The following is a 21,581-nucleotide window of genomic DNA, read 5'->3' as shown; positions in this document are numbered from 1 at the left end:
TAACATAAATTTTATTGATATAATTATGCACTAATGTGAATCAATTTGACATATATTAGTACACGACTTTACTTATATATAGCAAAACTTTTCTTTTAAATATGTTTTTATATGTACAAAATTTCCATAATGCAAGATAGAAATGTTTGAGTTATTTAAGGCTTGTTTGGATATTTAGAGTATTTTAATATTTTGAAAATAATAGTAAAATGATTTCTAAATAGTAATAAAATTATTTAAATTTAGATAATTTATTAATTTAAAGGAAAATAGAGAGTAAAAGTTGAATAAAATATTATAAAATTAAAAAGTTATTTGAATATAATTTTTGTTTTGAATTTAAAAAAGTATTATATCTATTTTTTTGTTTTATTTAGAAATTTAAAAAAATACTATTATTTTTTTATTTAAATAATTATTAGATAATAATAAAATAAAAAAATTTAAAATTTAAAATTTAAAATATTTAAAATATAAATAATTGTTAAAAATAAAATTATAAAATCTTTTTTAACATTTATCGTCTCGATCCTAACGTGGACAGTATCAGGCGCTAAATCTGCGAGTTAAAAATAAGAAAACAAAAATTGAGAGACTGTCAAAGGGACGGTAGACTTCGGTATGGCACGAGGTGACCTCTTCGTCAAACCGCGGAGATTTAATTGAAGTTCCAGAAAGGAAAGAGGGGTTGAGCTTTGTTTCTTCAAAACAAATCTATCGTTAATTTCTCTGTCTCACTTTGCTGCTGGAGCAAAACCCATTTCCTTGAACTCCAACGATGGCCCAACTATAACCTCTCTTCTTCTGCTTTTTCTTCAAGTTCCAATCTTCTTTAGGACATATTTTCCAGCATCGTTCTGACTTTCCTCGCCTTTCTTTCTACTTTGCTTATTCTGTTATCGGAGAGTCCATATTCTTGTTTTGTTGGTGGAGAAAAAAGAAGATGAAGGGTTGGAGGTGGATTTGTGTTGGCCTTCTTTATGCCGCCTTTGTGTTTAGGATTGATGCGGTTGGGCAGCGCCGGGGTCAACCCACTGAGCGAATTTCAGGTGGGATTTCTTTGACTTTTTTTTTTTTTTTTTCATTTTGATGAACGAACACACACACACACACTGTATGCTCACTTATTCTCTTACATTTGGTTTGATTTGGTAATAAGTTGTTAGGGATTTTAACTTTAAATATAATTTACTGGTGTAGTGTTTTGAATTTCGGGTTTTGATTAATCGGGTCGTGGGGTTTTTTGTAGTTCTGGTATGTACTTTAGCTTTGTAAGATGCTTGAGATCTCTCGAGAATAAATTTTAATTTCGCATTTGCTTTGAAGTATACTGAAAACCACGAAGGGGATGATATGCAATGAGCGCATGTTGTGGCATGTAACGCACACAAGTTGTAAGAGGAAAGATCCAAAATAAGCTCACTTTGATGGCAACACCTCCGTAAAGAAGAAGAAGGATATGGGAGGAGTTAAGAGAATTCTATTACTTTCCAGATGCCGTTACAATATTTCCCCAACAGTACATATACCATGAGACTTACTTAACCGAAACAAGTAAAATGGCCATGGGTCAATTCTAGTAACAAAAGCAAATACACAGCAAGTCCAATCTTGCCAAACCGGGCCCTAAAGCATGAACTTCCTGGCACACTACAACAACCTACTCAAATTAACAACATAAAGGCTCACTATGTCTGGCCCTTTTAACAAGTAACAGAAGTAACTAGTTAACATAGTTGACTGAGTAAACAAAGAGCAAGCCCATGGGAATTGAGATCTACCCCCACTTCCCTATGTCTCGATCCTTCAGCTTCATAGAAGCTTCTCCATCATTCCAACCCTAGATCTTGGCTTGTGACAGATCCACCCCCATCAAAACACCTTGCTCGTAAGGTGGAGAAAAACCTACTTCAACTGAGAGTATGTTTCCCACCTTGCATCATCAGTTCCTTGTCCTTGCAAACAAATCATCAACTCTACTTTGGCTTGGTTCCCACCCTTGGTTATTTGGCTCCCTAGGACTTCTTCTAGTTCAAGGATGAGAATCCTTTGGTCATCAATTGGAGGAAGCATGGGGGATTGCGGTGAACTTGGCACCCAATTTCTTCTTGAGCTGTGATACATGGAAAGTGGGATGGATTCAAGATGAAGCTGGTAGATATAACCGATACTACCAAGAAAGGTTCAAAAAATTGAGGGGCTAGTTTGAAGTTGCACCTATGAGCTACCAAAGTATCCCACTTCAAAATCTTGGTCTTTTCTCTCCCACTTTAAACTCTTGGTCTTTTATCTTCAAGCCTACATATTTCTCCATGTGATCTTGTGCCTTGTGCAGGTTTTGATGGAGTAGTTCTGATATCTAGTCTCGGGAATGGAGATTAGCTTCCACAGCCTTCATGCATGCAGTGTTAGGTATATAGTCGAGGAGTCTTGGTGGTGGGTACCCGTAAAGGGTCTCAAATGGTGTGAGGTTAGTTGACATGTGTGGTGTGGAATTGTTCTGTCATTCTGCTAGAGGCACCCATAGGGACTAATCCTTTGGTCAATCTCCAGTGAAGCATCCTAGGTAGTTCTCTAGGTTCTTCTTCATTGCTTCTATTTGTCCATTGGTTTGAGGGTGGTAGGCTGTACTTAGGGACATTTGAACCCCCTGAAGTGTAAATAGTTATTGCCAAAAATGGCTAGTGAATGTGCTGTCTTGGTCAGATACGATGGAGACGGGTAGTCCATGTAGCTAATATGTTTTTGAGAAAAAGTTTAGCCACATTCTTGCCTGGGTATGGGTGTTTAAGAGGGTTGAAATGGCTTTTATTAAGCCTGCTGACCACCACCTAGAGACTGTTAAATGTGAATTAGGAAGCCCTTCCACAAAGTCCATAGATATGTGAGTTTAGGGTTGGGGAGGGTATAGGGGAAGGGGTATAATAGTCCAATTGGGTGAGTGTTATTTGCTTTAACCCTCTGACAAAGATCACAGCCCTGGATAAATGGTTTCATATCCTTTTTAAGTCTTGGCCTATAGAAATTTGGGACAAGGGGTATATCTGTCCTAGTGTTTCCCCTTGGGGTGGGGTGCACTAGTGCTATTTGTAAAGAAGAATGATTGGTCAATGAGGCTCTGTACAGATTATAGAGAGTTGAATAGAGTAATGGTTAAGAACAAGTGCCCATTGCCCATGATAGAGGAATTGTTCGACTAGTTATAGGGAGCATGAATTTTCTCCAAGATTGACCTGCATTCAAGGTATCACCAATTGAAGATCATGGCAAAAGATGTACCTCAGACTGCCTTTAGGAATCGCTATGGACATTACGAGTTCTTGGTGATGTTGTTGGGTTGATTAGCGCCCCAACCCATGGACTTGATGAATGGGGCGTTTTAGGCTGCATTTGGATGTTGAGTTGAGTTGAGTTGAGTTGAGTTGAGATGAAAGTTGAATAAAATATTATTACAATATTATTTTTTAATATTATTATTATTTTGAGATTTGAAAAAGTTGAATTTTTTATTGTATTTTGTGTTGGAATTTGAAAAAATTGTAATTATTAGATGAGATGAGTTGAAGTGAGTTGAGGATCCAAATTGACCCTTAGGTTCACACAGATCAATTTGTTGTAGTATTTATAAATGATATCCTCATTTACTCTAAGGGCATTGAAGAACATGATGAACACTTGAGGATTGTTTTGCAAACCTTAAGGGAGAAGAAATTGCATGCCAAATTCAAGAAGTGCGAATTCTGGCTAGAAGATTATGGCCAGCAATGGAGGCGTTCTCGGAGTGTATCTTTGACTTGAACTTGGTGGACTTGCTTTTAGCCGGTGGTACCGCTACTTGGTCTAATAACCAGTCGTGGTCTCGACTGGACTGGTTTCTAATTTCACTGGAATGGGAAAGCCATTTTCCGAAGGTCTGGCAGAAGTGTTTACCTCGTATTGGTTCGGATCATTGGCCGATTTTGCTCGATTGTGGAGGCATTCATAAGGTCGTCGGCTGTTTAAATTTGAGAATATGTGGCTGAAATCGGAAGGGTTTGTGGATAGGGTTAAACAATGGTGGTCTTCTTACCAGTTTCAAGGTCCTCCTAGTTTCATTTTTGCAGCAAAACTGAAAGCTCTCAAAAAAGATCTACAAGTATGGAACTTGAAATCGTTTGACAATGTAGGGGAAACCAAAAAAGTAAAGTTGTTAGAAATCCTAGAGATTGAGAGACTTCAAGAGGTACAACACCTCACTCAGGCGGAACAAGAGAGGAAGGTTGAGCTGGTTGCAGAAGTTGAAAGGTTTATTCTATTAGAAGAGGTGTCTTGGCGTCAAAAATCAAGGGCATTATGGTTGAGGGAAGGGGATCGGAGCACGAGTTTCTTCCACAGAATTGCAAACTCACACAGGAGAAATAACAATATTGAGATGTTGAAGGTGGATGGAGTGGAGTGCAGAGAAGAACAGGTAATCCACAATCATGTTGTGGAATTCTATGAGAACCTACTAAAGGAGTAGGTGGGCTGGCGGCCTCCACTGAATGGGCTGGCAGCCTCCACTGAATGGGCTGGATTTTAACACCATTAGTTTGAGTGATGCATCACGCCTATAAAGGGACTTTGAGGAGAGAGAGGTCTATGAAGTTGTGAGGAAAATGGCTAGACTTTGAGGAGAGAGAGGTCTATGAAGTTGTGAGGAAAATGGCTAAGGACAAGGCACCAGGACCGGATGGCTTCTTTATGGGTTTCTTTCAAGACTGTTGGGAAGTTAGTAAGGAAGACCTAATGAAGGTCTTTCAGGAGTTTTTCAGGGTTGGAAGATTCGAAAAAATCCTTAACACCACGTTCCTTGCTTTGATACCCAAGAAGGTGGGGGTGACGGAGATTAAGGATTTTAGGCCTATTAGTCTAGTGAATGGGGTGTATAAGATAATTTCCAAGGTACTTGTGAATAGATTGAGTGAGGTGATGGGGAAGATTGCCACGCAACCCCAAAATGCTTTCGTTAAAGGAAGACAGAACCTGGATGCGGTGTTAATTGCTAATAAATGCCTTGATAGTCGACTGAAAGCCTGGAAAACAGGGATCATGTGCAAAATCGACATGGAAAAGGTGTATGACCATGTCAATTGGGATTTCCTCCTTCATTTACTTAGGAGGTGTGGTTTTGTGGAGCGTTGGAGGGCCTGGATCCATTGGTGCATGTCTGCGGCAAAGTTCTCTGTACTGTTGAATGGAGTTTCAGTGGGTTTCTTCCAGAGCTCACGTGGATTGAGACAAGGGGACCTGTTATCTCTCTTGTTATTTGTCAGAGTCATGGAGGCACTAAGCAGGATGCTATCGACATTGGTTGAGAATGGTGTTATAGCAGGTTTCCAGATCGGAACCCCGGATAGGGGTATTATTAATATTTCCCACTTAATTGTTTGCAGATGATACTCTGATAATGTGCGAAGCTGACCAAAGTCAGGTTCAAGTGCTAAAGGCCCTACTTTTTTGCTTTGAGGCAGTTTCTGGTTTGAAGGTAAATATGGAAAAATCAGAACTGGTGCCAATTGGGCTAGTCCCTAACACTCGTCTCTTGGCAAGAACTTTGGGTTGCAAGATAGCTTCTTTCCTTGACTTACTTGGGACTTCCATTGGGGAGTGCTTCAAGGGCTTCATCGATATGGGATACAGTGATCGAGAAAATAGAGCGCCGATTGGCAGGGTGGAAAAGAATGTACTTGTCTAGAGGAGGAAGGATCATTTTGATAAAGAGTACACTATCTAACCTACCCACCTATTTCTTATCTCTATTCCCAATACCAGCAAGTGTGGCAATCCGTATTGAGAAGCTCCAACGAGATTTTCTGTTTTGGGGGGGGGGGTTTGGGGGATGAGTTCAAGTTCCACTTGGTTAAGTGGAAACAGGTGTGCCGCTCTATTTTGGGGGGAGGGCTGGAGGTTAGAAACTTAAGGGTATTCAATCGGGCATTATTAGGCAAATGGTTATAGAGATTTGTCAGGGAACCGGACTCTCCATGGAAATTGGTTATTGAAAAGAAATATGGTGGCTTATGGGGAGATTGGTGCACTAGAGAAGTTAGGGGGCTTATGGAGTTGGGTTGTGGAAACACATTAGAAGAGGCTGGGAGGTGTTTAACCACTTTGTTAAGCTTCAGGTGGGTACAGGATCCAGGATAAAATTCTAGAGCGACGTGTGGTGTGATAGCAGGGCTTTAAAAGATTTGTATCCTTCTCTCTTCCAATTGGCGAGTGCAAAGGAAGTATCAGTGGCAGATGCTATGGAGGTGTCAGGGGACGAATTACTTGGAATATTAATTTCAGTAGGGCAGTACAGGATTGGGAGATAAGTAGCATTGCAGATTTCTACAGTTTCATATACTCCATAAGATTAAACAGCCAGCAAGAAGATGTCATGTGGTGGACGCTATCAAGAAAAGGTATTTTCTCCGTTAGGTCTTTCTATAAGACCCTCACCCCAAAGTCCAATTCTCATTTCCCTTGGAGAAAGATCTGGAGTCACAAGGCACCTCCAAAAGACTCATTCTTTGTCTGGACCGTATCATTGGGTAAGATTCTTACCACTGATAATCTAAGGAAAAGAAGGATCATTATCACAGACTGATGTTGTATGTGCAAAGGAGGGGGAGAGTTGGTAGATCATCTTTTGTTGCATTGTGATGTAGCAAAGACCCTATGGAATGAGGTGTTCGCTCGTTTGGCAATGGTCTAGGTGATGCCAAAAGCGGTTGAGGTAGCGTTGGCCAGTTGGCCAATCATAAGAGGCAGGCAACCGATTAAAGCTATGTGGAAGATGATCCCTATTTGCATTTTGTGGAGTTTGTGGCGGGAGCGTAATGAGCGGACTTTCGAAGACCAGGAAAGATCATTGGAGGAGCTTAAACTTTTATTTTTCAGAACTCTTTGTAGATAGGCCATAGCTGTAGATTTTAATGGCATGGCCTTTTGAGATTTTCTTGCCTCTAATGTACCCACTTAGGTGGGGCATCAGAGTTGTAATTCAGGCGTTACCATTCTTTGATCAATAAAATTCTTTATTAATAAATAAAAAAAGAAATCTCATTTCTTGGGCATGTTGTATCCGATGACAGTATTTCATTGGATTTGGCCATGGTGGAAGTAGTAACCAATTGGCCTCGACCCACCAATGTGCAAGGAAGTCAGAAGCTTTCAGGGACTTATCTGATATTACAGGAGGTTTGTGGAGGGTTCCTATAGTATTGCAACACCTATGACCAATGTGATACTCCGTTTTTACATGTGTTTTTATTGAATGAGTGTTTTTAATTTAATTAAAATATTAGTTATTTTATTTTAAATTATCGAATTTTAATTGAATTTAGTTAGTTGTGAAATTTATTTTGTAAAGCTTTCTTAATATTAATTATTGTTTTGAGTTTAAATTCCTGTTTAATTTATTTTAGTTTGTTTTTGGATTTAAAATTATATTGTTAGTTTTTACTAGTTATTTATTATATTTTAGATAGATGTTGCGTTTAAATTATTTTATTCAATTTATAGCCTTTAAAGTTGTTTTTGTTGGATCAGTTTCTTGACTCAAGATGTGAGAATTGGATCTCACTTTCTTTCTTTCCTTTTTCTTTTCTCCTTTTTCTTTTCTCCTTTTTCTTTTTCTTCTTCTTTCTTTTTCTTCTTTGCCTCCCTTGCTTCTCCCCCCAGCCCGTGCGACCCAACTCCTCCTCTCCCTCCATTTGTCTTTCTTTAGCCTGCCCAGCCGCCGCCATGTGCCGGCGTGTAGCACACTGCCCCTCCCACTTGGTTCCCCACCGGCCGGCGACCTTCCTCTGTTTTCAGCCCATCCCGCGCCACCTATCTCCCCCACGCATGGCTTCAAGCCGCAACTCCATTTTGCTCCCAAGTCACCTTGCCTCCGCTGCTCGCTGCCAAATCTTCACCATACCATCGGCAACCTCCCAGCATCCTCCACCATGAAGCCCAACCCACAACGACCACTCCTTCCCCTTAAAATAACACAAACCCAGTTTCTCTTCACGCATGGGTTCCTCCTCGTAGCGCCGCCGTGACCCACCACACCACCTCACCGCCGTCACCATTGTCTTCCCCTCACACCGGTGAGTCTTCCCTAGCCTCCCCGGGTCCATTCGTGCCTCCCGCACTCTCCCTCACTCTCCCACGGTCTCTTTTCCTCACAGTTGGCCGATCTCCATTGTGCACCACCACCCACGGCCAAACACCACCACCATTAGCTTCACCAAAGCCCTACCCTAGCCTTCCGTAGTCTTCGTTTGATCTCGTTCAAAAATTGGTATTTTACAACCCACGGCCACAGTGTTTTTACACTGTTACGTTGCTTTTTCTTTGCCATTTTCAGCTCGTTGATCCTCTGGAAATTATTATAGAACGCTATAAGTATTTTTCAAACTTCATTTTAGATTTAAATATATTATTGCTTTTACAATAAATTATGATTGGTTGGTTATTCCGGACTGAGTCCGAGTCGGGGGTCGGATGGATTTGAGGATGGAGTTGTTTGGTTATTGTTGATGTTGAGTTTTGTTGGATAAATTGTGTCTTGAGGTGCGCATTGCATGGTGCATACATGTGCATGTGTTAAATTGAGAAAAACTGATTTTATCTGTGTAAATGGATTTTCGGGTGTGTGTATCACGACCCAAAGCGGGATGGGGTATTATCTCGGTAGAACTCCTCTGGTCACTCGGGAGTGGATAATACTGAGTGACATCCCCTGTGTTGTCGCTAGGCGACGACCAGATTGCACGATACGGTAATGCTGTCGTGTCGACTCCGTGGTCCCTTGGCTGGCAGGGACTAGTGGATGGCCTGGTCCAGGTACGCGCTGGGTGCGAGACTGGGTATCGCTCGTTTAGATGTCACATGCGTAGTCGTTACCTGCAGTGTGGCATAGGAGCCAGAGTTTGCGGATGATCCCTAGGGGAGATCATGGTGCATGTATTAAATTGGAACTGGTTTTGGATACTGGATATGGGCAATTTTCTGGAAAAATAGTGGTTTTCTTGGTTTGGGCCATTATCTGAGATAATGGCAATGACTTGTTTTAAAGGATATGTTTTGGGCCAAAATGAGATTTTGGCGTGGAAAAATGTGGATTTTTTGGAACATGTGCATTTGGCATCTTTTCATGCATACTGTTGAATGTAATATATTTTTATCTTGCGGTGTTTGGATTATTACTTACTCGCGGTACCATTTTTGGTACCATAGATTTTTGATGCAGAGGTTGAGGAGGAGGAGGAGGAGGAGGAGGAGGAGGCTGAGCTCGAGGAGGCAGCTCTGCCAGAGTATTGACTTGGAGTCGTTTTACGTCGGAAATGATTTTTTCTTGTTTTTATGTTATGTAATTTGGATTTGAAACTATGTTGAAACTTGTAATATTTTATTATGTGTGCTTTAAGCGAGTTTGTATTTAAACAAAATTCTGGTGCTTAGTTGTAAGACTTTTATTATCCGTTGTTTGGTTTTATTGTACAGATGTTGTATGTACACACACTTGGCACTTGGCGATGGGATGTGTGACCCGTGTTGTCATCATCCCGACGCCTCGATTTCCACGTGTCTGTATGTGAGAGTTGGGGGCGTCACAACCAAACTGATCCATAAGGGATAAAAGTTTGTGTTGACGGAGGAGTGTCTTCAAGAGCTTAAGAAGAGACTAGTGATGGCACCATTACTATCAATTCCCATGGGCATGGATGGTTTTGTCATTTATGGTGATGGCTCACTAAAGGGTTTGGGTTTTGTTTTGATGCAACATGGGAAAGTATTGGTGTATGCCTTGCACCAACTGAAGAGCTATGAGCATAATTACCAACCCATGATTTAGAACTTGTAGCGATAGTGTTCGCACTAAAGATATGGAGGCATTATTTGTATGGAGTACACTATAGGATCTTTGTAGACCACAAGAGCCTAAAGTAGAGTTAAAGGAGCTCAAGGAGCAATTACAAGAGCTTTGGGACAAGGGGTACATCTGTCCTAGTGTTTCCCCTTGTGGTGTGCTTGTGCTCCTTTAACCACCCAAAGGCTGATAAACCCATGTGAATTAGGAAGCCTTTCCACAAAGTCCATAGATATGTGAGTACAGGGTTGGTAGGGTATAGGAAGGGTTGCAATAATCCAATTGGGTGAGTGTTATTTGTTTTAACCCTCTGACAAAGATCACAACCTTGGATAAACTGTTTCAGATCCTTTGAAATCCTGGCCTATAGAACTCCCCACTTTGTGTATAGACTTGTCATATCCTGAGTGCCCTCCCCAAGGATTGTTGTGTGCCAAATCCAACAGTCTATTTTTGAACTCCCCATGTTGGGGAATATATAGTCTATTTTTTGTATAAGAGCAGCCCTTCTCTCAAACATTAATCTAAGTGAAGTTGCACATAAAGGGTCACCAGTGGTGAAGGGACTTGCAGCCAACCTAGAATCTTCAATGGTGACCATGACCTTACCATCGGAGTGAACCAATGGAGTTGTTAAGGTATGAAATTTGAATATGGGTTTGGAGTTGGTGCCTTGCGAGATGATATTCCCAAGCTTTACCATATATTAAATGTCATATAATATACCTTGCATAAATAAACATAAAGGCATCACTCATGCAGATCGCTATGAGAGCGAAAGGCAATCATATGAATATCCTCAGGAATGTCCCTTTCATGGGCTTGGGTCATGGTGAAAGCCTCCACTTCTTTTAATTTATCTTCTTCAACTTCTATCATCATATGTGTCTCTGTTGGGAATTGAAAGTTGATATTTAACTGAATGGGTAAGTTGTGAAAAACGTCTAGAGGAATTAGGAAGACTTCTATGTTTGAGTTCTTCCAAAGCTTGTAGAAAAGACTGATATTTATTTGGTTTATTTTTAATTCTTGGATTTCCATACAAAGTACCCTACGTTGGGTATATATAGATGAAGTAGACACATTCTAGAACTAGCCTTTACAACCTCCTAGGTACAATAAATAAACTAGATACATTCATGGTTCAAGGTTCAATGGACTTTGGCTACTGTACAATGAACATGACTATTTCTGGATTATTAATGCATTTTGAAACTCCAAGCATTCTTCGCAAGAAATGAAACTTCTCTTGGTAATGCCTCTGTGAATATGTTTGCAACTTGTTCTTCACTCCTGAAATATTTCATATCGATCTCTCCATTTGCTCTTACTTCTCTGAGAAAGTGATACTTGATGGCAATGTGTTTTGTTCGACGATGATAAACTGGATTCTTTGTCATAGCCTTTACTGATTTGTTGTGACAATAGAGCCCTGTAGGATCCTCTCGTGTTTTTCCCGTGTCTTTAGATATTCATTTAAGCCATATTGCTTGGTGTGCTGCTCTGGCCGCTGCAATGTATTCAGCTTCTGGAGATGACTGCGCAATGGTATCTTGTATTTTTGACACCCACTAAAAAATTCCAAAACCAAGCTTGAAGGCATATCCAGAGGTGCTCTTCATGTCGTCCACTTATCCAGCCCAATCACTATCACTGAATCCGATTACCTTTGTATTTGAAGTGGACTTGTACAATATTCCATAATCCATTGTTCCTTGCAAATATCGAAGCAATCTTTTCGCTATACAATAGTGAACTTGGCTTGGACTTTGCATGAATCTGGATGATAAGAATGTAGCAGTAACATGTATTAAACTCCCAATTAGGCTCCTATAGAGGGAAGCATTTGCTTTTTCTGAACCATCTTTCCTTAATTTCTCATTAGGTACGACTGGAGTAGCAACTAATTTACAACCATACATTGGGAATTTCTTCAATAAATTCTCCACGTGCTTTCTTTGTGATATGAAGATTCATTCTTTATCTTGACTTATCTCCATACCAAGAAAGTAGTGCATCAATCCCAAATCATTCATTTCAAAAGTCTTCATCATGTCTTTCTTGAATTCTTCACTCATTGATGGATTATTTCCTGTGAAAATTAGATCATCAACGTAAATAGAAACTACAAGAATATCCATGTTATCTCGGTTCTTGATGTGGAGCATTGGCTCACTTTTACTCCTTCTGAAACTATGGTCAGTAAAGTATTTATCAATTCTACTGTAGGAGGCTCAAGGTGCTTGCTTAAGCCCATACAAAGCTTTCTTCAATCGAAAAACTTTTCCTTCTTCATTAGTTATTGTGAACCCTTGTGGTTGCTCTGCATAAATTTCTTCTTTTAGTACTCCATTAAGAAAAGCCGACTTCACATCAAGTTGATGTAGTTTCCACTGCCTCTGTGCTGAAAGAGCAACAAGACAACTTATAATATCCATCCGAGTGGCCAGGGCAAAAGTCTCATTATGGTCAATCCCATGTTGCTGTGTGTAGCCTCTGGCCACAAGTATTGCTTTATATTTTTGTATTGAGCCATCATAGTTAAGTTTTGTTTTAAAAATTCACTTAACTCCAATGATCTCCTCATCACAAGGACGATCTACCAACTCCCATGTGTTGTTTTTTACAATCATTTTTATCTACTCCATGGCTTTCACCCATACTTTGTGTTTTGATGCTACTTCAAAGTTGCTTGGTTCCAAAACTGAATAGTTGCATGTTTCATACAACTCATCTAGTTCCCTTACCTTTCTTGGAGGTGATAACGGTGAAAACTCGGCTTGCTCAAAGATGAAGTGGGGAAGGATCTGGGTGATGAAAGGGGAGTTGATCCACTAGTTGTGATCTCTGAAGCCTCTTGATGTTCCTAAAGCACTTCATTTGGCACAATGATACTTTTCCTTTCTATGTTCTCTGTTTCCCAATTCCAAGCAGCATTTTCATCAAAGTGAACATCACGATTAATGATAAGCTTCTTGGAATTTAGGTTATAAACTAGATACCCTTTTGACTTTGTACTGTATCCCATGAAAATTCCTTTTTCAGTCTTCTCTTCCAACTTGTGTCTTTTTGCAGCTGGGACATGGACATAACATATGCACCCAAATACTTTGAGATGTTTAGTTGAGGGCTTCAATCCACTCCATGCTTCAATAGGAGTCTTATTTTGCATTGTTTTTGTAGACATCTATTAAGCAAATATACAGATGTGCATATTGCTATTGCCCAAAATTTATTTGGAAGTTCTTTATCCATTAGCATTCATCTTGCCATTTCCATGATGGTTCTATTCTTTCGCTCCGATACTCCATTTTGTTGTGGAGAATAAGCAATAGTGAGATGATGCTCCATACCCTTGTCTCCACCAAACTTGTCAAATTCATTTAAGGTATATTCTTTACCTCTTATCACTTCTTAAAATCTTGATGTAATGGCCGCTTTTTTTTCAACAAAGGCCTTGAATCTCTTAAAGATTCCAAAGACTTCTGATTTTTCTCGAAGAAAATATACCCATGTCATTCAAGTATAATCATCTATAAAAAGAATAAAGTACCTGCTTTGAGTCATAGATGGTGGTCCAATGTGCTTTGAGTCATAGATGGTGGTCTCATTGGACCACATACATTTGTGTGCACTAGTTCCAACAGTTTGACTCTCCATGCAATAATTGAATGAAATGGTTGTCAATATTGTTTTCCACGTGGTCAACCTTTGCATGCTCCATTTGGCAAGTCTTTCATCATGTTGTTTTGATATAGAATTTTGAGTGCATGAACATTGAAATGCCCAAACCTTCAATGCCAATCTATGAATTGTCAACTTGATCCTTCATAGCTGTTTCTGTTGCATATTGCCAATGAATGGAAAATTTCTACTTTTACCCATCTTTACTTGAGCCACTTTTTGATTCTTATTCACATCATATATAGTACACTCATTTGCTTCCAAATGTAGAATATCCATTCTCCATAATTTGACGAACATTGAGTAGGCTTTGGTCTAGACTAGGGATGAGAAGAACATCCTTGATGTATCTCATTCGTTTCTTTATACCAATAGCAATTGTGCCCTTTTTCTATTGCATCCACAAAAGCTCCATTTCCCATCTTGAATTTTGCCTTGACAAATGTATCTATATTGCTAAAGATACTTTCACCAAGCATCATATGGTTGCTGCCTCCACTATCTAAATGTCACTTTTCATGTTTCTCCTCAAGAGTGACTTGGCGTGCATAGAACAGGTGCTCTTTGTTGTCTTCTTTATGAAAATTTGCTTGATGAGTATCTTTGAAGAGGCAAACTTGTTCAGGATGCCCAAATTTTTTACAATTTCTACATTGAGGCTTTTTACAATGCCAACAATCTTTTTCAAGATGGCTTGTTTTCTTGCATATGCCACAAGGCGGGTGATCTCTTTTCTTTTCCTTCCTTTTGACTTTCTTCCCCTTGAGATTTTGATCCTCCTTTGGAATTCTTTTGAGATTTTCTTCCTGCTTCTCCTAATTTCCAAGCTTTTGCGTTGAGCTTAGATTGAATGGCATTCTCTAGTGAGGCTTCGGAATGCCTATTCAATCGTTGCTCATGTTCTTGTAGAGAGCCCATAAGTTCTATGATTGACATAGGTGATAAGTCCTTAGACTCTTCAATTGCAACTACAACAGTATCATATTTTTTCGTCCTGCTGATTAATATCTTTTGTACTAGTTTTTGATACGAGATTTCTTCTCCTTAAGCTCTCATCCGATTTACAATCTCCATCATCCTTGAACAATAATCTTTAGCAATCTCAGAATCTTTCATTCTAAGATTCTCCAATTCTCTTCTCAGAGTTTGGAGTTTGATAGTTCGTACTTTGATGTTACCTTGGAACTCCTCCTGCAATGTGTCCCAAGCCTGCTTTAATGATTTAGCTTCCCATAATTCTTGGAAAGATTGCATCAGTTAGTGCTTTTTGGGAAACAAAAAGATGCTTTCAGCTCCTTTTGTTTCGATGTTTGACTTGTAGAGAAAGGACTTCCTTTTGTAGAATTTGCAACTCCTTCAATCACCCCCCATAAATCTTGAGATTGAAAAAATGTCATCATTTTGATTCTCCAATAGTCGTAATTTTTCACCACCAAAAATAGGAATATATGGTTGAGAAGAATTGGAAGCTATGGTGCCCTTTGCCCAAAATTGATCGGACTTGAGCTTTGATACTACTATTGGGAATTGAACACTGATACTTAATTTAATGGGTAAGTTGTGAAAAAAGGCTAGAGAATTAGGAAGACTTCTATGTTTGAGTTCATCCAAAGCTTGTAGAAAAGATTGATATTTATTTGGTTTATTTTTTTATTTTTGGATTGCCATACAAAGCACCCTACATTGGGTATATATAATAGAAGTAGACGCATTCTAGAACTAGCCTTTACAACTTCCTAGGTATTATAATAAATAAACTAGATACATGCATGGTTCATGGTTCAAGGTTCAATGGACTTTGGCTACCGTACAATGATCATGACTATTTCTAGAATATTCAAGAAAAAACACATCAACTTTTAACAATCTCCCTCAATCGAAAACATTTGTGGGGCTTTGCAGTTTTGTTGGGACGTCAACCATTGGTTGCAGCTAAAACATAATCTTCTTGGGCACTGTCACTACATTTCATTGCATGATAGTTTGTTTACTAGAGTTCCAGACGGTTTTCATGTTGCTAGAAGAATGGACAAATCCCCTTGGATGTTTATTTTTTACTTCAACACTTCTAGTGTAGGGTATTTCTTCCTGGACAGCCTCTCATCATGCATTCTCGAAGTTCTGATTGTCTCATGAACTGTCTACTGGTTGAACATGCATGCTGTCTACAATTTTTTTCCTAAAGACAAAATTTCATTAAACCACTCTCATTTGTGTAGGAGTGACAACACAATGTACCTTGTTCACAATTTCATCTTGTACTCGCTCAATATTGATCTCCATTTTTTCAATCCTCTCTTTGCTAATGGACATAGCTCTAGTACCAATGGTAGAACCAGTTAGAGTAATGTGATGCTCCATACTAAGTAATAAGTGTAAGGTGTGAATGACATTCCTTATTACTTGGGATGGAGAAGTTCTTGCTCTTTATAATGAGTTCAATGGGGCTCTAATTGTACCAACTAGTCCTTTTACTTGGGCATTCCCTTAGATTATTATAAATGGTATCGGAGCCTATTCCAACCAAAAAACGTGGGAGCCGTGGCACCTATGATGGAATAGCCTGATGAGGATGTTTGGAATTTAAGGGGTAGGATTGTGATAACCCCATGCTGAGTGATTAGTGTAGATGATGTATTGGATCCCACATTGTTTGGGAGGAAGAAACTTTATAATGATTTCAATAGGGAAATCGTTAACTAGTTCTTTTGGAGTATAGGCCCGTGAGTGGCTTTGCCCTTCTCATGGAGAGTTACAATTGGCATCGGAGCCTAACCCAACTATAAGTGTGGGACTTGAGCCATAATGCCTATAATGGAATGGCCTTGACAAGAACGTTTGGAATTCAAGGTGGGAGATTATGATATCTTATACTAAATGACGAGTATAGATGATGTATTGGATCCCACATTGCTTGAGAGGGAGAAATTCTTGGTCTCTATAATGATTCCAATAGAGCTTCAATTGTACTATAGACTAGTCCTTTTGGAGTATCGATTAGATGTGACTTGGGCCTTCCATTGAGGTGTTAGAAAGATTAAGAGCTTCTTCCTCCCAAACAATGTGATACCCCATATTGACTAATGAGTATAAATGGCATATGGGATCCCACATTGATTGAGGGGGAGAAACTTATACTCCTTAATGATTCCAATTAGGTCCCAATTGTACCATTGACTAATCATTTTGGAGTATAGGCCTAGATATGGCTTGGGCCTTCTCTTAGGGTGTTACAAATGGCAATCGAGCTTCTCTCAACCAGAAGTGTAAGATTTGTGTGCCACCTATGATTGAATGGCTCAACAAGGATGACAGAAACTTGAGGGGGGAGATTGTAATACCATATACTGAAGGATGAGTGTAGGTGGCGTATTGGATCCTACATTGCTTCAAAGGGAGAAAAATTCTTACTCTTTATAATTATTCAAAGGGGCTCCAATTGTACTAATGACTAATTATTTCAGAGTATGACCTAGATGTGGCTTGGGCCTTCCCTTGGGGTGTTATAGGTATAAAATGTGTTGCACAACAAATCCTGTGTTGCATAATCCTGACAATTGTCTCAACATCTAGCGTCCCTATGCCATGAATTGTAGTCGTGGTGAGAGATGGGAGGCAGCAAAACTTGATGTCAACATAGGTCATGTTAACGAGTTAGGCATCATTAGACTATACTAAGAAGAATGTATATAGTTTAAGATGTCTCTACTAGGAAGGATATATATAATTGAGCAAGTTTACAGAAAGCGCAGCAAAGGGCCAAGGTATGTTGGTTGAGTTTGTGACCTACTATTTGGTTGAAGATATGATGTGAGACAAAGTTGATTGGAGATATGGATTCTTGTCAGAAATTAGTGGCAAGGGATTGATTTGTACCTGCAAAGGTAGTTTCACTGCGTATATGGCATCGTGTTTTGAAGCTCTACCTTCCACCAAAACTGAAGTTGATTCTGTATACTGGAACAGACATCCATAGATTTAGTTTTTTGGGGCCCAAGAGAGCCCTTTACAAGCCTCTCATACATAGTTTGCCTTGACATTTTTGTTTTCGAGGGGAATGGGAAACATATCTGTTATTAGTATTTATTAGTATATATTTTACATGCGTAGTTACTCGATTAAAATCTTAAGATGTTCAAATGGGTCATTCATATCTGGTTTTATATACTTGTGTGTAACAATCTTTTTGTTTTATTGGTAAAATTACACATGCGTCTGGTGGGTTCTGTACTGATGACTTTACCCTTTTGATCCCTTTCTTGGAGAGGAAGTGCTATTTGGTTAATTCGAGAAACTAATTGATAAATTTGCTAGTTAATCCTAGTCTTGAAAAAAAAAATGTTGTATGATTTATTTTGTTTAGTTTTTCTATCCTTCTTTGCAGTGTACGGATTGTCCCATTAAAATAGTGAACTATCAAAATGTTGGAAATTATTTAATATCACTTGCTGCGATGTTAAATTTAAGAATTTAAAAGTATGATTTGTACGGTGTGTAGGTAGTGCTGGTGATGTCTTGGAAGATGATCCAGTGGGAAGGTTGAAAGTTTTTGTGTATGAGCTTCCAAGTAAATATAACAAAAAGATTCTGCAAAAGGATCCAAGATGCCTAACCCATATGTTTGCAGCTGAGATCTACATGCATCGATTTCTCTTATCTAGCCCTGTTCGAACCCTTAATCCTGAAGAAGCTGATTGGTTTTACACCCCTGTATACACTACTTGTGACCTGACACCAAATGGCCTCCCTTTGCCATTTAAGTCTCCTCGGATGATGAGGAGTGCAATACAGCTCATTTCTTCTAACTGGCCTTACTGGAATCGGACAGAAGGTGCTGATCACTTTTTTGTAGTCCCTCATGACTTTGGAGCATGCTTCCATTATCAAGTAAGAACCCTTTGTCTCGTCTGCTGAAAGTGGACGATATCTTTATACCAATTTGTCCTATTGTATGGATTCTCGAAGAGCCTATAGGGCTCAACTATTCAGAATGTGTCTCAATGTTATTTTGGTTTGTCGAAATAGTTGTATGTTGGCAGGCTAATTTTGTCATTATGTCTAATTTTCGTTTGATAACTCTCTGTTCATGTAAATTGTTGAAGGAGGAGAAGGCAATTGAAAGAGGAATTCTTCCCTTGCTCCAACGTGCAACACTGGTTCAGACTTTTGGACAACAGAATCATGTTTGTTTAAAAGAAAGCTCGATTACAATACCACCATATGCTCCTCCACAAAAAATGCAAGCCCACCTGATTCCTGAGAGAACTCCCAGGTCTATATTTGTGTACTTCCGGGGATTGTTTTATGATGTGGGAAATGACCCAGAAGGTGGTTATTACGCAAGGTATTTTGTAGAGGATGCTTAGAAATCCAATGGTTTTTATTTTCTTTCCATATCCTTTTTGAAGGGTTGAATGCATCCGTCCAATTAAATTAAAAGATTAGAGGATTTTGTGGTAATACTAGGATTATGACAGGATGTTGATAGAAACTCTTTTGCCATATTATAAGGCGCAACTTCAAGCTTTTTTTTGTCTGCTTTGCTTTCATTGAAATCTCAAAGTTTGACAGTTGTTATTTGATTGATATTTCTTTGCCTGCTGCCATTTGTTTTGGTTCTTTTTGCAATGGCGCAAGGGAAAAGCCCTTTGACCAAAAATTCTATTATTTAGCTATTTTAAGAGACTAAATAGAGTGTTTTCTTTTCTTTTTTTTCTTTTTATTTTTATTTTTTTCCTTCAGAAAGAAAGAACTTTAATCTGAAGCAGGAAAAATTTCTAAGTTTTCTCCCCCCATCCGTAATATAAAATAGATTGAGTCATTCAAGCATGCACATACCTAAATCTAACTTTTTTGGGTGAGTACAACTGAATCTAACATTGTTCTAAAATTTTACAGAGGTGCACGTGCAGCAGTGTGGGAGAACTTCAAGGACAATCCGCTTTTTGACATTTCCACAGAGCACCCAACAACATATTATGAGGACATGCAACGAGCTGTCTTTTGTTTATGCCCCCTTGGCTGGGCTCCTTGGAGCCCGAGATTGGTAGAAGCAGTGATATTTGGTTGCATCCCCGTTATCATAGCAGATGACATTGTGCTACCCTTTGCTGATGCCATCCCATGGGAAGAAATTGGGGTCTTTGTAGCTGAGAAGGACGTTCCTAACTTAGATACAATCCTCACATCAATCCCGTCAGATCTAATTCTGAGGAAGCAAAGATTGCTTGCCAACCCTTCGATGAAGCAAGCAATGTTGTTTCCACAACCAGCTCAACCAGGAGATGCATTCCATCAAGTTCTAAATGGACTGGCAAGAAAGTTGCCACATGACAAGAGTATTTACTTGAAGTCAGGTGAGAAAATCCTAAACTGGACTGCAGGTCCAGTGGGTGATCTGAAACCTTGGTAGCAGCTATGGCATTGCATTCTCAACTCTAACTGGAATGCTTGGAATTATGCCGTTTAATCCACCCTTGTGATCTTTTGAGAGCGTCTTGTTCTAATTGAGGTGGTCATTTGGGTTTAAGTCTTTTTTTTTTTTTTTACTTGGCTAAAATGCATTATACTTTCTTTTCTTGCGCTTTTAGTTGGTGCTCGTTTGTTGTAATTTTCCCTGTGGTGAAGTTCTTGAAACCAGTGGCTTCTTTTTCGGTTATCATCCACCTTTAAGTACAGGAAGCAACTTCTAAATCAGGATTTATTCATTCTCTCTATTTTACAGTAGTGTATTTGGCCATAAAAAAATTTGTCATCTTTGTAAATTCTGGTGTCCATAGGCTGCTATGATATCTGTGTTTTGGTATAAATGGCTGTGTTAAAGAGTTTAGGATTGCTGCACATTGGTTTTAGCCGTATCTGTCCAGAGGTTTGCTGCAACTGAATGCTTCTCTGTGAGCATATTAACAGTCGTCGCCTTGATTTTCCCGTGTCTTGTGATTGCCACATCAGGCATTCAATTGGAATTATTAAATGCGGCTTGGATACTTGATTAATATATGAGCATTTAGTTGATTGCCAAAATTACGTGATGATTCGGCTTCATGTACTACATCTTCTCTTATATCTATTATGAGAATTCGTTTACTTGCCAGTTGACCCACACAACCTCCCCCCCCCCCCCCCCCCCCCCCCCCCCCCCCCCCCTCCCTTCTCTCTCTCTCTCTCTCTCTCTCTCTCTCTCTCTCAAATATGCGTCAATTAGCCCTGTGCTGTTAAAAAATAAATTATTTAATTAGCTGTCCAAATTGGCCCATTCTTTTGGAATGCCATGTGGATTTCTAATGCGGTTTGACCGAGTGTATGGTGTATGGCTAATTGGCGCTTTACTCAACGTTTATCGCTCTTTTTCGTGGGATCCCGCAGTCGACTGAAACATCTACAGTTCTACTGAGCTTTGATCATTACAATTTCTCTAGCCTTTAAAACTCAACACAGATTTTCGTGCCCGTTGATCTGCCTTCTGCCTTGTTCCTGAAGCCTTTTCAACTCATATTTGTTCATGTGATTCATGGCTACTTTTGTTTGGATGGAATGAACTCATCCCCAGATTGAAGAACTCGGATAGAAAGGTTCTTCTTCACAATGATACTCATGCATACAAATTTCTTATAGGTGAAGTTTTCAAAATTCTCTTATCTTTACACAGATCTATAACCTTCGCACTACGGATAATCTTCTTCAACATTTTATAAGGATCACATATCTTCGGCTTGACGTGATTACAATTGACATAGTGGAAGTAGTAGGATAAGAACTTGAGCAATGTCAAACCCAAAGAAATTGAAATCAACCCTAAAAATAGAGAAAACCTCTTCGAAATTTAAATAACTTGAAGTTAATTGATGGCTAAAAAATAATCAAATGAATATTGAGTTATCCTTTATGTAGGATATTATATCATTAAACTAAGCCTAACAACATAATTGTATAAAAAATATCCTTAAGAATTAAAAAATGCAAAAACAAGAAGCTAAGAACTCACGAAAATTCAATAATCACAAAGTTGTCGCTGCAATGTTTAAATTTT

The 21,581-nt window shown here is 39.1% G+C and overlaps 1 protein-coding gene across 2 annotated transcripts; it reads left to right on the top strand.

Annotated features, from left to right (window-relative positions):
• The first annotated feature begins 586 nt into the window (after positions 1-586).
• Positions 587-20,316, top strand: LOC122289634 (probable beta-1,4-xylosyltransferase IRX10L). 2 transcript variants are annotated; one of them, XM_043096803.1, is made up of 5 exons: positions 587-1,049; positions 9,235-9,311; positions 18,051-18,439; positions 18,655-18,896; positions 19,451-20,316. In XM_043096803.1, exons 2-5 carry the CDS (start codon positions 9,242-9,244, stop codon positions 19,962-19,964), a joined length of 1,215 nt encoding a protein of 404 aa, XP_042952737.1. In that variant the 5' UTR covers positions 587-1,049; positions 9,235-9,241; the 3' UTR covers positions 19,965-20,316. The 2 variants fall into 2 exon arrangements, with proteins under 2 accessions (XP_042952737.1, XP_042952736.1); XM_043096802.1 differs by lacking the exon at positions 9,235-9,311 and having other exon boundaries at positions 588-1,049.
• Positions 20,317-21,581: the final 1,265 nt, after the last annotated feature.

The sequence above is a fragment of the Carya illinoinensis genome, chromosome 12, assembly GCF_018687715.1.
Source record: "Carya illinoinensis cultivar Pawnee chromosome 12, C.illinoinensisPawnee_v1, whole genome shotgun sequence".
NCBI classification, from domain to species: Eukaryota; Viridiplantae; Streptophyta; class Magnoliopsida; order Fagales; family Juglandaceae; genus Carya; species Carya illinoinensis.
This window is presented reverse-complemented; position numbering and strand designations above follow the sequence as displayed.

Bases quoted from the DNA above. Each gene is read 5' to 3' on its own strand.
- LOC122289634 (XM_043096802.1), top strand. From the start codon at position 944: ATGAAGGGTTGGAGGTGGATTTGTGTTGGCCTTCTTTATGCCGCCTTT. The intron at 18,440-18,654 runs GTAAGAACCCTT...AAATTGTTGAAG, and splicing joins GAGCATGCTTCCATTATCAA to GAGGAGAAGGCAATTGAAAG. The intron at 18,897-19,450 runs GTATTTTGTAGA...AAAATTTTACAG, and splicing joins GAAGGTGGTTATTACGCAAG to AGGTGCACGTGCAGCAGTGT.